At 39.3% G+C, this 11,483-nt stretch overlaps 1 protein-coding gene across 1 annotated transcript; it reads left to right on the top strand.

Moving 5' to 3' along the window:
* The first annotated feature begins 3,186 nt into the window (after positions 1-3,186).
* LOC131232496 (lysophospholipid acyltransferase 1-like) lies at positions 3,187-11,067 on the top strand. The gene is made up of 8 exons (XM_058228767.1): positions 3,187-3,556; positions 3,719-3,774; positions 6,928-7,148; positions 7,239-7,647; positions 8,707-8,792; positions 9,705-9,768; positions 9,904-10,022; positions 10,697-11,067. The coding sequence occupies exons 1-8, from the start codon at positions 3,252-3,254 to the stop codon at positions 10,835-10,837; spliced, it is 1,401 nt and encodes a 466-aa protein (XP_058084750.1). The 5' UTR covers positions 3,187-3,251; the 3' UTR covers positions 10,838-11,067.
* Positions 11,068-11,483: the final 416 nt, after the last annotated feature.

Here is an 11,483-nt window from a genome sequence, read left to right as displayed (position 1 = left end):
TACTCCAAACAGAGCGCAGAAATCCATACACATTCACACTTTCTTTCCAAAGTACACGTGATATGAATGCAACTCAATTTAAACAGTCCAAATCATGGTGGCCCACTTATTTGGAATCCAAACATCATAGTGTCAAGCTTGGTCCTTGGCAATTGGTGGAGGATTAAATGAGAATACCCAATGGTCCAAACAGAAGAAAATCATGTACATTGATTGAATAATTCAATATGAATTTGAGAAGTACGCAACAGGTACAGTGCCACTTTTGTGTTGGACGGTTCGGATTGAGGTACGTGCGTGCCAGTGTACACATGGACTTGTGTCATGCAGCCCACCCGATGAAAAGACCAATGCGTTTTCATAACAGACCACTCACCAAGTGGGGCTCACCCATTGAACGTTCAGGATCTCTCACGCACATGGTATATTTGCAGGTGTGACCAGGATAGATGGTCACTTACCCTCTCGAACTCCGCACAGTGCGGACGAGGTGATAGATCAGTATATCCACATCCACGTGTCATATCTTCGACACTCCCAAGGCAGCTACTGGAGCGGATTTGGTGTTAACCGGGAAACACCTCGGTACCGTGTAGGGCCCACCATGATGAATTTTATGTATATCCATGCCATTCACATGTTTTTCCAGCTCATTTTAAGTAGTGGTAAAAAAAAATGAAGAACATTCAAATCTCAAGTAGACTACACCACTGGAAACAGTGGTGAATGACCGCTAAAAACTTTGTGGGCCACAAAAGTTTTGGCTGAAGATGATTTTTGTATTTTCCCGTTATACAGGTCCGTCTGACCTTACCAATAAACATTATGTACCTTACAATGGGCCCTAGGACGTTTTTAATGGTAGAGTGTCCCATTGCCACAATTTCAGTGATGCGGTCTCTTAGTTTTTGAGGCCCCATCTTAAAATGAGCTGGAAAAATAAATTAGATGGTGCCTCTGTAACGCAACAAAAGCAATTTGTGTTTCTTTACATTTATTGGTAATAAAACAACTGGGAATTATTTAAAGGAATATGCTCTTTATAACCACGGATCCTTTTGAAGTTCAACATATTTAAAAATCATATAATAAATGAGTGCCTGGCACGAACATCGCTCGTATCGCTGTGGCTTTACATGATGGACTATCCACATCAAAGGTATGCCCTAACGATGAATGACTCACGTCCAAGGCGAGCTTTGCATAATGGGCAACCCATATTAAAGGTGGGGCCCACATGATAGGCAACCCACATCAAAGGTGGGCTCCATATGATGGGGCAATTAATAATGGTGCCCCCACATGATGGATGATCCACATCAAGTTGGGCTTCACATGATAGACAATTCACGTCAAAGGTCGGCCTAATGATGAGAGACCCATACCCTAGGCGGTCCCGAATGATGAATGACCCACATTGGATGTGTGCCCATATGATAGACAGTCCACATCAAAGGTGGGCTTCACATGATGGGCAATGAATATTGAAGATGAGGACAGTAACATTGATGGCAAGCTCCACATGATGTATAACTATCATTAAAGGCTAGCCCTACCTAATGAACTATGCACATTAAAAGTCAGTCTCTTATGATCTACAACCAAGGTGAGGCCTTTGTGATGAACGACTCACATTAAACGTGGAGCCCTAGATAATGAATAATCCACATTAAAAGTTGGCCCCATATAATGGACAATGAATGTAAAGGTGACCAAGTAAGCTTTTAGAATAATTACTTATGATGTTTGAAACTAAATATATTTTTCTACTTTTTAAATAATAAATATGTTGTTAGTAAACAACATACTCATTCGGTGATTAAGTAGAGATCAAAATAAGTTACCTACCTATGACATAAGTAACTTATCCAAAGTAATTTATAACTCAAACGCTCCCTTAATAAGTAAAAAATCAAGATCAGCAATTTACGGCACAAGTAGACTATCTCAAGTAACTTACAATCCAAACACCTTTTATTGTGTTGAACAACTTTACCTATAAACCTGATGCCAATAATAAAAAATCACACAAAAAGAAAGAAGGCCTAGATCCAAAAAAATAAAAATAAAAGCCAAACCAATTTAAATAGAAGAAATAAGAGATTTATAGATTCGCATGGTTCAACCGCATGTTTTTTTTTTTTTTTTTAGAAAATATAAAATTTATAAATAGTAAATTTAAATAGAAGAGATAAGAGACTCATAGATTCACGTTGTTTAACAACATGCCTTTTTATTTTATTTTTTATTTTTATAAATAGTAATATAGAGGTAAGCCTTCAAATTTAATTTCTCTTTTTTTCTTAATTAATTAATTTATTTTGTTAATGGAAGATAAAGTTCTATATTAATGCTTGTGGAGTAAATATTTTATCAAATTTGTTAAATTTTTATACTTTTGTCTCTTGTGTTTGAATTAGCCTGGCATTTGATATATATATATATATATATATATATATATATATATATATATATATATGTATATTGATTTTATGTGGTTAACATTGAACGTGCGCATGCAGAGGAAGCTGAGCAACAAGTTAGACGGTTTAAAATGAAAATATACAGTCTAAAATGAAAAATATACGGCGATCATATCCTAACGGACAAGTCTCAGCGAATCAGAGGTTAGGATTTCTTGCTGAACTGTTACTTAGAAATGTAGGTTTCCACGGCTTGGTAGATTTAATGTGAGTCAACATGACATGTGCATAGCTTGCAAAGTTCCTGCGCATGAAGTGTCATTGGCAGCCAGAATCAAATACCTATCCCTTCCCTCTCCTGAAAGGAAAGTTGGATGATATTCAAAAAACATATGATGTTTGATAACTGAGAAATTATACATGTGGCACACATTAATTCGAATTAAACAGCCTAAATTAAAGAATTCACTGCCTCTAAATCAGTCCCAAAATCAGATTGTATGACCATCCTAGCCTCTGATTCATGGACACTTGTTTGTTAAAATAGGACCGTTGGATGTTTTTCATTTTTAACTGTCCAATAAAAGCTACCAATCCATAAAGAAGATAATCAAATAAGCGTAAATTTTGATTCACGTTCACAATTTGGACTGTTTCATCTGAGTTTCTGTACGCCACGTATGCGATTTCTAAGTGCGTGCGTATCGGCTATCACACTCCGCCAGAGTAGCGAAAGTTTTTCAGTTATCAAGAAAACCCCTTCCAAATAATCTCCCCCGCTCCAAAACAAGAGCGGCAGCTGCAGCAGCAGAAGAAGCGGAAGCAGCCATGGATCTGGAACTTGCTTCCATGGCGTCAGCGATCGGAGTCTCTGTCCCAGTTGCTCGTTTCCTCCTCTGCTTTGTCGCGACCATACCCGTCAGCTTCATCTGGCGCCTCGTCCCAGGTGGGCCCCTCCTCAAGCACATCTACGCCGCCTTCTCGGGGGCCGTCCTTTCCTACCTCTCCTTCGGATTCTCCTTCAACCTCCATTTCCTCGTCCCCATGACCCTTGGATACGCGTCCATGCTCTTCTGCCGCCGCTACTGTGGCATCATCACCTTCTTCGCTGGCTTCGGATACCTCATCGGATGGTAAGTTAAATAGATCCGAACGGTCCGGATCCGATTCATAAGCTCCGGCAGTGTTGGGATTATCTAATTGGCCTATTGTGTCGTCGAGCGTCCCGGATCTCGATTTGGGTCCCGCTTTATTCAGCACGGCCTGACTCGTGTGTAATTTCTGTGTTTGTGCAGCCATGTGTACTACATGAGTGGGGATGCATGGAAGGAAGGAGGCATTGATGGAACTGGTAAACAAGCTTCTCTTTCAAGATCTTGTTGTGTGCATGTTTCCTATTTTCGTTGGAAAATTGAAATTGAAACTGTTTTAAGAAATGAGATGAAAATTGAAATTGAAACTGCTTTAAGAAACGAGAGATTGGTTGCTGGGCTTAGACCAAGACTGAGGCGCAGGTGCACATCCCGCACCAGTATGGATGGCGTGAGCCTTGAATCCAAACCACCCAAATCGTGGGACCCGCTGTTGATGGATTCTAACCAAAAAAATGTCTCTAAAAGCACAATACTACCGGCCTATTGGTGGAAATTTAACGGATGGTGAAAACGAAAAGTAGTAAATGGTTCAAATTCAAGAAATGAAGGCCCAGTACTTGAAGGTCAGGTTGGTCTACTCAATTTTACCTAAATTGGCAATTCCCCTACGTTTTTTGTTCTGAACTGCGCAATTCAGATTTTGGGTAATTTGCAATCCAGGTCGCCATTTTTACCAACCCGAAATATGGTCCTATGCTGTTGTTAGTGTTGATTAAGTAATAGTGTGAATCTATTAGAAGCTGATATTTATGCTTTGATTGTGCAACAGCATGCTTGTAATATAGTGGTGTGACTGTGCATGCGGGATCTATAATAATAACATTCATCATTTGTTATATAAATTACAATAAAAATTTGTATGTATAATCATATTGGATAGATTTAGTGTATGAACTGGAGCAACCCACATGATCCTACCCCTAGGGCTTGTTTATTTTCCAATTACCCTAGTAATGTAAAGGAATGTGTCATCATTATGATTTTACTGCTGTCAAACCAAACATGGGAATCGTTGGCCAAATGCAGATGTATTCAGGAGACAGCCAGGTAAAGGTATTGTAATCATTGCACTTTCTTTGGTATTACAGTGAAAATCTCGAATCCAAATAGCGACATCACGGTATTTCGGTGATGATTTGACACTAAATAAATGTAAAAATGCAATCGTTATGATTTTACCACTTAAAAACCAAACATAGGAGTCAGCGGTCAAATGTAGATGTCGTCAGTAGACGGGGAAGGTAACTTGTAATCATTGCACATTTCCTTTACATTACTGTGGTTATTGTTGAAACATGTGGGTATTGAGGTACAACCGTACGCACAACTGTTCCCATTCCATGAGCTAAAGCAATTCCCAATTCATAATCCATCTAATTTCGGGGATAATCTATAGTGGGTCCCATTGTTCCGGTGGTTCTGATTTGAGGTATGTGCCATGATTACAGCAGTGGAGAACCCCAGCATCATTGGCATGGTATGATTCCCAAAACCTTCCCATTCCTCTAGGAAAACGATCAGTCTCCGCTTTCCTTGGGCGCATTATCTGCCTAGCATATAGACCATGCCTAAGGTTTTCTCTATTTATTACTAATCTAACTTAAACACGAGGATGCTTTAACAAGTTGAGACATGAACGAACGTAGCTCACAATTACATCTCATTTCCTTAGTGCTCTGTGCCATGTACTCAAGGTAGTTTGCCTTGGGGACTAGGGGTAGGACCGCCACCTCAGATACCTCCAACTTACATGGGTGCATGGTGGTCAGGTCCATTGATCTGGTGAGCTACTATGTGCATTGAGTTTTGGCCTAAATATTTCACTGATTGGATGATCCTCATGTTCTGACTATTCTGAGTTGTGCCCTGTCGAATGTTGACTGCTGCTCATTTTGTAACCAATAACCATCGATTTGCATGTCACCGATCAAAGGGCTAATATTGTCTGGCTGCCTTGATCTTTAGTCAGCAGCCCCATCCTTATGGTGGTCTACCGAATCTATGGTCCTGATCAACATAAATGTGCCATGCGTATGGTGGAGATGCTTCAGGGGTGATCTGTGAACTTCATGGAACTTCCATGAAGTGTGCTTCATAGTTACAGATGTTGTACTTTATATTAATATAAATGATAATTGCACACTAATATATATTCATCAGTATGATTGTTAACGTACTAAATATGAAAGAAAATCTACTATTGTATGAAAGTGAGATGCTATTTTGTGACCTGCTTATTTTTAGTTTTATTTTTTGTTAGCTTGTTAGTACACCCCACTGTCAGTTGACACTACACTGTTAGCCACCCCCACTAGGGATCGATACCAAGACCGCAGTGTTGAAACGAGGTATCTTCACATTCTTATTTTGTGACCTGCTTATTACAACATTCTTCACATTCTCTGTACCTAGCTTCCTTCTCATTTTGATCAAACTAGCAACTCGAGCATGAGTCTTGACTAGAATATTGGAACAGTTGGTGCAAATGATATGCTTTGGCATGGACATTTCTTTGACAGGTATGGTGTTTTCTTCCTTGTCTATTGCCACATCTTAAGTTCCCTTTGTTTGTTAGGGGCACCATGTTGAAACCCTCACTGGTAGAATATATTCTCCAGCTGAATTACTTCAACCAGGCATGTCTGGTTATTACTTGGTGCCTTCTTGCCTAATTCTTACCTTTGTATTGGTAATCTTCTCACTCCACAAGATTTGAAATTGAAATATCTGATGCATTCCACAAATTACTAATTAATGTGTAATATTAGCTCTTCTTTATTGCACTGCGTCCATTAGTCTGCAATGGTACTAAATAACATAACCATAGAAACTGAGCACCTGAATGAGAACTCACGTTTGAATTCTTCACTTGGTCAGTTTCTGACAACTACCCTATAATTTACTAAATTTTCAGCAAAAATGAAACATGTTTGATGCCATATTATAAATGCCTCTAATGCGTTACTGAAAGCCTTTCTCATAATCTTACAGATTGTTTACTTTCTGAAATTTAGTTTTAGTTTGGGAAATCAACTAAATACTCATTGTAATTTAAAACCAACCATATTCAGGGGAAAAAGAAAAGGCCAAATCCGGGGGATGAGAGAGAAAGAGAGAATCTCTTAATGTCTTCTCGAGTTTCAGTTCCTCTAATTTGGACAGCAATCTCACAAGCTTGAGCTCTTAGGTCTTGACCACGTTGTTATTTTTTGGGGGGGATTTAGCACTTGTCACTCTCAAGGAGACTTATTTTCTCGATGCATGCATTAGCGATTGGCAAAAGTCTTACTATTTCATCTTGTAAATAAAGTTTAATGGTGAATCACTGGTGTCATCTTTTTCAAATATAGGAGCTCTAATGGTGCTGACGCTGAAAGTCATTTCATGCTCAATAAATTACAATGATGGGTTATTGAAAGAAGAAGGCTTGCGTGATGCACAGAAGAAAAATCGATTGCTTCGATGCCCTTCGTTAATTGAATATTTTGGTTACTGTCTCTGCTGTGGCAGCCACTTTGCCGGCCCAGTTTATGAAATGAAGGATTATCTTGAATGGACGGAAAAGAAAGGGGTGGGTATATGAGCTTTTATCGCAACCTTTTGCATACATGTTGATGTGAAGTTAAGGACTCCTGATTAATAATTTTCTTCACTTGTGCAGATTTGGAGCCCTTCTCAGAAAGGACCATCACCATCACCTTATGGAGCTACCTTGCGTGCTGTTGTTCAAGCTGCAATATGCATGGGCTTCTACCTGTATCTGGTACCTCATTTTCCACTGTCTGTGTTTACGGATCCAATATACCAAGAATGGGGATTCTGGAAACGGCTGGGCTACCAGTACATGGCTGGATTTACAGCGCGTTGGAAGTACTATTTTGTCTGGTCAATCTCGGAGGCTTCCATCATCATATCTGGTTTGGGGTTCAGTGGATGGTCTGATTCTGTCCCTCCCAGTCCCAAATGGGACCATGCGAAAAATGTTGATATTCTTGGTGTTGAGTTTGCAAAGAGTGCGGTCGAGCTACCTCTTGTGTGGAACATACAAGTCAGCACCTGGCTACGTTATTGTGAGTTTCTACTCTTCCCTGCCAAGATAAATACTATACGCTTTAACAGAGTGACAGACAGTTTTGGCTTTTACTCTTTCAAAAAAAAAAAAAAAGGTTTGGGCTTTTACACTATTAAAACTTCTATTTCTATGATTTGATACCAACATGTATAAATGCTATAAATGCTCAAGTAGCACATCCTGAGGGGAAGCTAAACTCCAGCCCTACATATTGTGCAGCCACACATTCTACTTGGACAGTTGTCCTATTTGGGGATTGCCAACAGAAGCTGATCAGGCATGGGACCCAGACTTTGGCAAGTGGTGGTCCCTGCACATGACAACCTTCCAATAAAGACCTGATGGTTTTTTAGTTCATTTCCCCAGAAATTCAGTGCAAAGGGTTTCCTCATCTCTATCAGGATAGAAAAATATGAAACTTCTGAATTGGAAGATGAATAATAGCATGGCCTACAACATGATAACATAGTGGTCTTGATCATACTGTAAGTGGTACACATGCTTGCCATTCCAGGCCATCCAGTTGAGAAAGCCACCCCTTGGATTCACCATCAGTTGGAATATTGCTCCAATTGGTGATCCTAGCTCTCTGATTGGTGATCTAGTAGTGGACAACTGAAAAGAAAATGGACAATGCGCTACGTTCAATGTGCTACAGTCAGTGATTGGATGGTTAGGATTTGTCAGTCACTGTGATTGTTGGGCTATAGCCCAAGAGGTGATCCTTTCATGGTTCAGTCTGGATTGAGGGTTTTTTTCCTTGTGTTATTGCTGCGACAATGCATATTTTGATTAATCTTTGCATTAACAAATTGCCTGCATCTCAGTACTAAGTGTTTGAAGCAGCAATTTAAAGGAAACTGAAGTAAACTATGAGGCAGTTGCAATCCAATGTATGATGACTTTGTTTGTAGTGCTAATAAAGTAGTGTCTATTCTTTTTTTATGATCAATACCGCTGACTTCGCGAATATCTATCTAAATACCAGGATGCAAGTATCCAGAAATCTTGTAGTCTGTAGTTACTCCATGCAATCTTACCTTTTTGTGGTGTTTAGATGTGTATGAAAGGCTCATTCAGAAAGGGAAGAAACCTGGATTTCTTCAGTTGCTGGCGACACAGACTGTTAGCGCTGTTTGGCATGTGAGTATAGCCTTTCCGCCTATCTGGGGATTGCTTTGTTAACTTGATAAGTGAACCCACCAATGTTTCTGCTTTCTTTCGTAACTATCGCATCTTGCAAACTCTGATCTATATCTTGGACGATAGAATTTCAGGAGAACATGGAGAAAAAAAGACCTTATTTTTCTAGGCTTATTTTGTCCACAACTTACATCAACACATTCTTTTCCCCTTTTGTTATAGAAGTAACAACATGCTGATGTCTGTTGAGAATCTTGAGGTTCCCATTCAGTTTGTGTCTATTCTCTGAAACTATATAGTTTGCAGATGTGATGTTCACCATTTTCTGCAATGAGGACTGATCACATACAACCAACTGTAGGTTAATTCTTACAAGTTGCAACCATCCTGCCCCTGGCAATATCACATATTTTCGAGGGAAAATTCAAAACAAAATTTCTGAAGGCATAAAAAGTGAATTTTAGCATACAACTGGTTGTAGGTGATTAGCGCCCTTTTGCATTTAAAGGGTATGAGTAGAGTTCAAAATCTGAAGATTTCACATGCTTCATTAGCAAGTAGCAACCAAACGGACTTGTCAGTTCTGAGTGCCTGCTGTATCTTATTTAGTTTCTTGAAAAATATCACCTAATTTTTACCTTTGGAAATTCCTGATTTCTGTTATCATGACTATACCTAGTTCTACCTTTTTCCTTGCCATGTAATTCCAGATTTCTATTATCATGATCATCCCTTTGAAGCCCCTTCGAACTCATCACCTCCAATCCCCAATTTCTCTAGTTCATGAAGTATGAGAGAGCAGATGTTGGTGGTGATATCAGGAGGCTCAATACAATGAAAATAACCATTATTATCTTTTATAGCATTGAGCCCATTAATTCATTCTCTCTGGTCATCTTTACTAATTTGCAGGGATTATACCCTGGATATCTCATATTCTTCGTTCAATCAGCACTAATGATTGCTGGTTCAAGAGGTATCTTGCTCTCCTCTATTCATACTTGAGGGAGGTTGTTGAACAATTCTCTAGTTGAGGGTTGCTTCATGAATGTTTTTTTTGATTGATTTTGTCATTGTTATCTTTAACTTATTTAATTCTGTCTATGAGCAGCTATATACAGATGGCAGCAAGCTGTTCCCTCGAAGTTGGGTTTTCTTCGGACAATACTGGCATTTTCAAACTTTGCATATACATTACTGGTCTTGAACTATTCCTGCGTTGGTTTCATGGTAAGTTCTTATTCTGCGGTCTTCTCCTTTCTACTTCAAATCCCCTTCTGAAAATCAAAACTGTATACTAGCCGAAATATGATATTGCCTTTCTTTTCTTTTCTCTTCTTTTTTGCCCCTTTCTTTTCTTCTCTTCTTTTTTGCCATTTTCATAACTAATTTTTTACTGAATTGATTGCGAAGTACCGATCGTCTAGGGATTTTGGGATCGTGAAAGTCAAACCTCTGTGTGTGTGTGTGTGTGTGTGTGTGTGTGTGTGTGTGTGTGTGTGTGTGTTTTTCGTTTATATCTGTATCTTTTCTTTTTTTTCCTGCACAAGTAAAATGAAAGCATTTCACAATTTAAAGTCAGCTATTTTTAATTTGGGCATGATATGCACACTGGGAGTCTGGTCCACCCATCTTTAAAGATGGTTGGCACTTGGCAGGAATCTAGAAACCATTTCAAAATCCGAATTTTCGAAAGTCTAGTTTGAAATGTCTGTTGAGATTCCCACTCACCAGTTGGATGGTGGAAAATATGCTTTTTCCTGATCACTGCATGTTATGCGCATTCCTACATTTCCCTATTAATTTCAATATATGTGCCCCCTCGGCCATGCAGCTAACCTAATCCCTTGAAAAAAAGATAAGCTATGCTTGCATTAGTTTTAATTCCATACTTATTTTTGAAGGTGTTGAGCTTGCACGAAACACTTGCTTCATATGGGAGTGTGTATTACATTGGAACCATTGTTCCGATTGCATTGATCCTTCTGGGTTATATTATCAAACCAGCAAAGGCTGGCCGGCCCAAAGCTCGGAAGGAACAATAAAGGGAAGACAGGTGAAGACCGCATTAGAGCGATGGAGAAAGAAATGGAAATGGCGAAGCGGTCTTTGTATTTTTCCCCATATTTTTGAGAAATTGTTATACTTTTTCTTCTTTTGTAGGTGGCAGTAATTTCTGTTTCCCCACCTTTCTCGTAGCTCTGCCCAGATTGTAAACTATACATTTAACTGAGGCATTGCTTCTATCTTTTACAGCCTTTGTGGCCTTTCATCCTCTTATTGTTTATTTTTTATTTTTACGGATAGACTACCGTGGACAAGATCAGGATTTATTATGAGGTAGGCTCTATCTTGGATGGGTCACTCCCCAATGTTCATATTGCAGAGATCCTAACCATTCGATTAGATTACTCTTGGGGGGAAAATGGATGGTTATAACAAAAGCTCCACCAAAATTCCTTGAACCATCATATTTTTCTGAAGAAGATCCTCCAAATGGTGTGGATTTTTGGAAGCGACCCACCCAAGGTAAGGCCTACTTGATGATTGGTTTGGATCTCCGACACGTCAGCCGTTTGAATGACAATCAGTCAAGTTGGTGCAACGATCACAGGGAACAGGCTGCACACTGGAGGCATGTCCATCCAACTGTGGGACATAACAGAGCATTGGTCTAGATCATTGAAACAT

This window comes from Magnolia sinica, chromosome 18 (assembly GCF_029962835.1).
Source record: "Magnolia sinica isolate HGM2019 chromosome 18, MsV1, whole genome shotgun sequence".
Classification (NCBI taxonomy): domain Eukaryota; kingdom Viridiplantae; phylum Streptophyta; class Magnoliopsida; order Magnoliales; family Magnoliaceae; genus Magnolia; species Magnolia sinica.
Note: the sequence above shows the minus strand (reverse complement) of the source record. Positions and strands in the feature narration are given on the sequence as shown.